Source organism: Aptenodytes forsteri, unplaced genomic scaffold (assembly GCF_000699145.1).
Source record: "Aptenodytes forsteri isolate BGI_AS27 unplaced genomic scaffold, ASM69914v1 Scaffold274, whole genome shotgun sequence".
Taxonomy (NCBI): domain Eukaryota; kingdom Metazoa; phylum Chordata; class Aves; order Sphenisciformes; family Spheniscidae; genus Aptenodytes; species Aptenodytes forsteri.
Genome location: NW_008795101.1, coordinates 414,917 through 416,908, shown reverse-complemented (window position 1 = coordinate 416,908; position 1,992 = coordinate 414,917). Strand labels below are relative to the sequence as shown.

At 61.1% G+C, this 1,992-nt stretch overlaps 1 protein-coding gene across 1 annotated transcript in view; it reads right to left on the bottom strand.

The window, feature by feature from the left end:
* Window positions 1-673, bottom strand: part of RAX2 (retina and anterior neural fold homeobox 2) — a 2,226-nt gene extending 1,553 nt beyond the window's left edge. The window contains exon 1 of the mRNA XM_009277051.1: window positions 425-673. Within this exon, the coding sequence (XP_009275326.1) occupies window positions 425-667 (243 nt within the window). The 5' untranslated portion in view covers window positions 668-673. The remainder of the gene's footprint in view (window positions 1-424) is intronic.
* Window positions 674-1,992: the final 1,319 nt, after the last annotated feature.

The window sequence follows — 1,992 nt, the reverse complement described above, 5'->3', positions numbered from 1 at the left end:
TGGCAGTGCTAGGTTAACGGTTGGACTCAATGATCTTAAGGGTCTTTTCCAACCTAAACAACTCTATGATTCTATGATTCTAAGTGGGATCAGCTGGAGGGACGGGAGCAGCCACCACCAGCGGGGGAAAAAAATCTCTAAAAACCATCTCCCTGCCCAAACGGAGCCTCTGGCACGTGAGCTGTACTGGGACCTTGCGGGCAAACAAGGCTCAGCCATTAAATCTCCTCTCTGGTTTTGGCAGCAGCAGCCAGCTCTGCGGAGATGCCGCTCCCGCCTCGAGCAATGGGGAAACTGAGGCATGGAGCGAGGCGGCGGCAGTGGAGCTGGGAGCAGAGCAAAGCTCTCCAGCACTGGGGTGGTCCCTCTCTCACTGCCCAGGGGATAGGGCCGGGGTGCGGGGGCCACAGGGCGTCCTCCCTACCTGCACGCGGACCTCTGGCAGGTTGACCTTCATGGCCAGCTCCTCGCGGCTGTAGACGTCGGGGTAGTGGGACTTCTCGAAGGCGCGCTCCAGCTCGTGCAGCTGGTAGGTGGTGAAGGTGGTGCGGTTCCTCCGGTGCTTCTTCTTGGGCTGCTCCTCCTCGGCGGCGGCCGGCAGGGTGCCCTCACCGTTCCCCGGCTTCCGCAGCTCGCCCAGGTCCCCCTCGCACTTATTCAGGAACATGGCGGTGCCTGCGAGGGGACCGCGCGGGTTAGCTGGGGCGCGGGGACATCGGACCCTCCCCATGCAACCCCAGGCCGGGGACAGGCGGACAAGTGGACGGATGGATGGGAGGATGGGGCGGCCCCAGAAACAGGTTACACAAAGGTGTAATCCTCTCTTCTGCCACAGCGTTATCCCGGGGCCGCGGCATCCCGGGGACTGACCTGGGGTCCTGGGGATGGTGCCCTGGGCACCCTGCGCTTGGCTCCACGGTGAGATGCGACGAGGCCAATGCGCCCACCCAAAACTAAAAGTCAAATTTCACCTAAAGCTGAGGATGTTATGAAAGCACTGTCACTGAGACCCGACCCGACCTCTCCCCTGTCCTGGCGTGGAGGGGACCAAGCCCAGGTCAGCTCCCTCCTTCCAGCCCAGCTCCTCTCCTCCAGCCTCTCTTCCCTAGGGGCTACAAGTCTCGCCCCGAACCACTGGAGGACCCAATGTTGGTCCCCAAGCGCGGCTGGAGTGACCCAGCGCCATCCCCCGGCTAATAACCTTTTTTCTGCACGCTTATAAGCATTTTCAACCCTTGCAACGTTTCATCTTTAAGCTTTTTATCCGGCATCTGAAATCTTCCTGCAGTATTTGCTGGGGATTAAGGGTCCCTTTCTACCGCAAGGATGTAGGCAAACATGGAAATGGGGCAGAAAGCCGTAATCCTGGGGCACTTCTGCCAAAGGGAAGGCGCTGCATCGCCCAGAGCTGCCGGCAAAAATTCGGCTAATGCCCAAATGGCCGTGGGGAGGGAGAGGGAATGTCGGTTAATTCCGTGAGGGAATAAATGGCTGTCCTGAGAGGGCGGCATGCAGCGGGGTGGGTGTCGGGTGCTGCTCAGGCTGTGGATGTGTGGGGTGTCTGTGCATGGCGTGCACAGTGAGTGCCTGTGCGCGCAGTGGACAGCGTGGGTGCGAGCAGTGCGTCTGCAGCAGGCGTGTGTCTGTGCGGGTACGGGGATGTGTGCAGTGTGAGGCCTGCCTGCGCGGGCAGGTGCCCAGGGTGCCCGGGGTGTGCACAGGGGTGCGCACGGCGGGGAGCGGGAGGGCACGCATGCAGTGGACTGGGTGTGGGGTGGAATGTGTGAAGCATGTGCGCAGTGTGGGTGCGCGTGTGCAGGACAGTTTGTGCTGCATACCCACCATGTGCAGTGTGTACAGTGCAGGTGCAGTGCGCAGTGGCCAGGGCGCAGTGTCTGTGTGCCGTGCGTGCAGCATGCATAACGCAATGTCTGCACCTGCAGCATGCAGGGCACAGCGTATGTGTGCAGTGTGTGCAGTGAGCACAGCTCA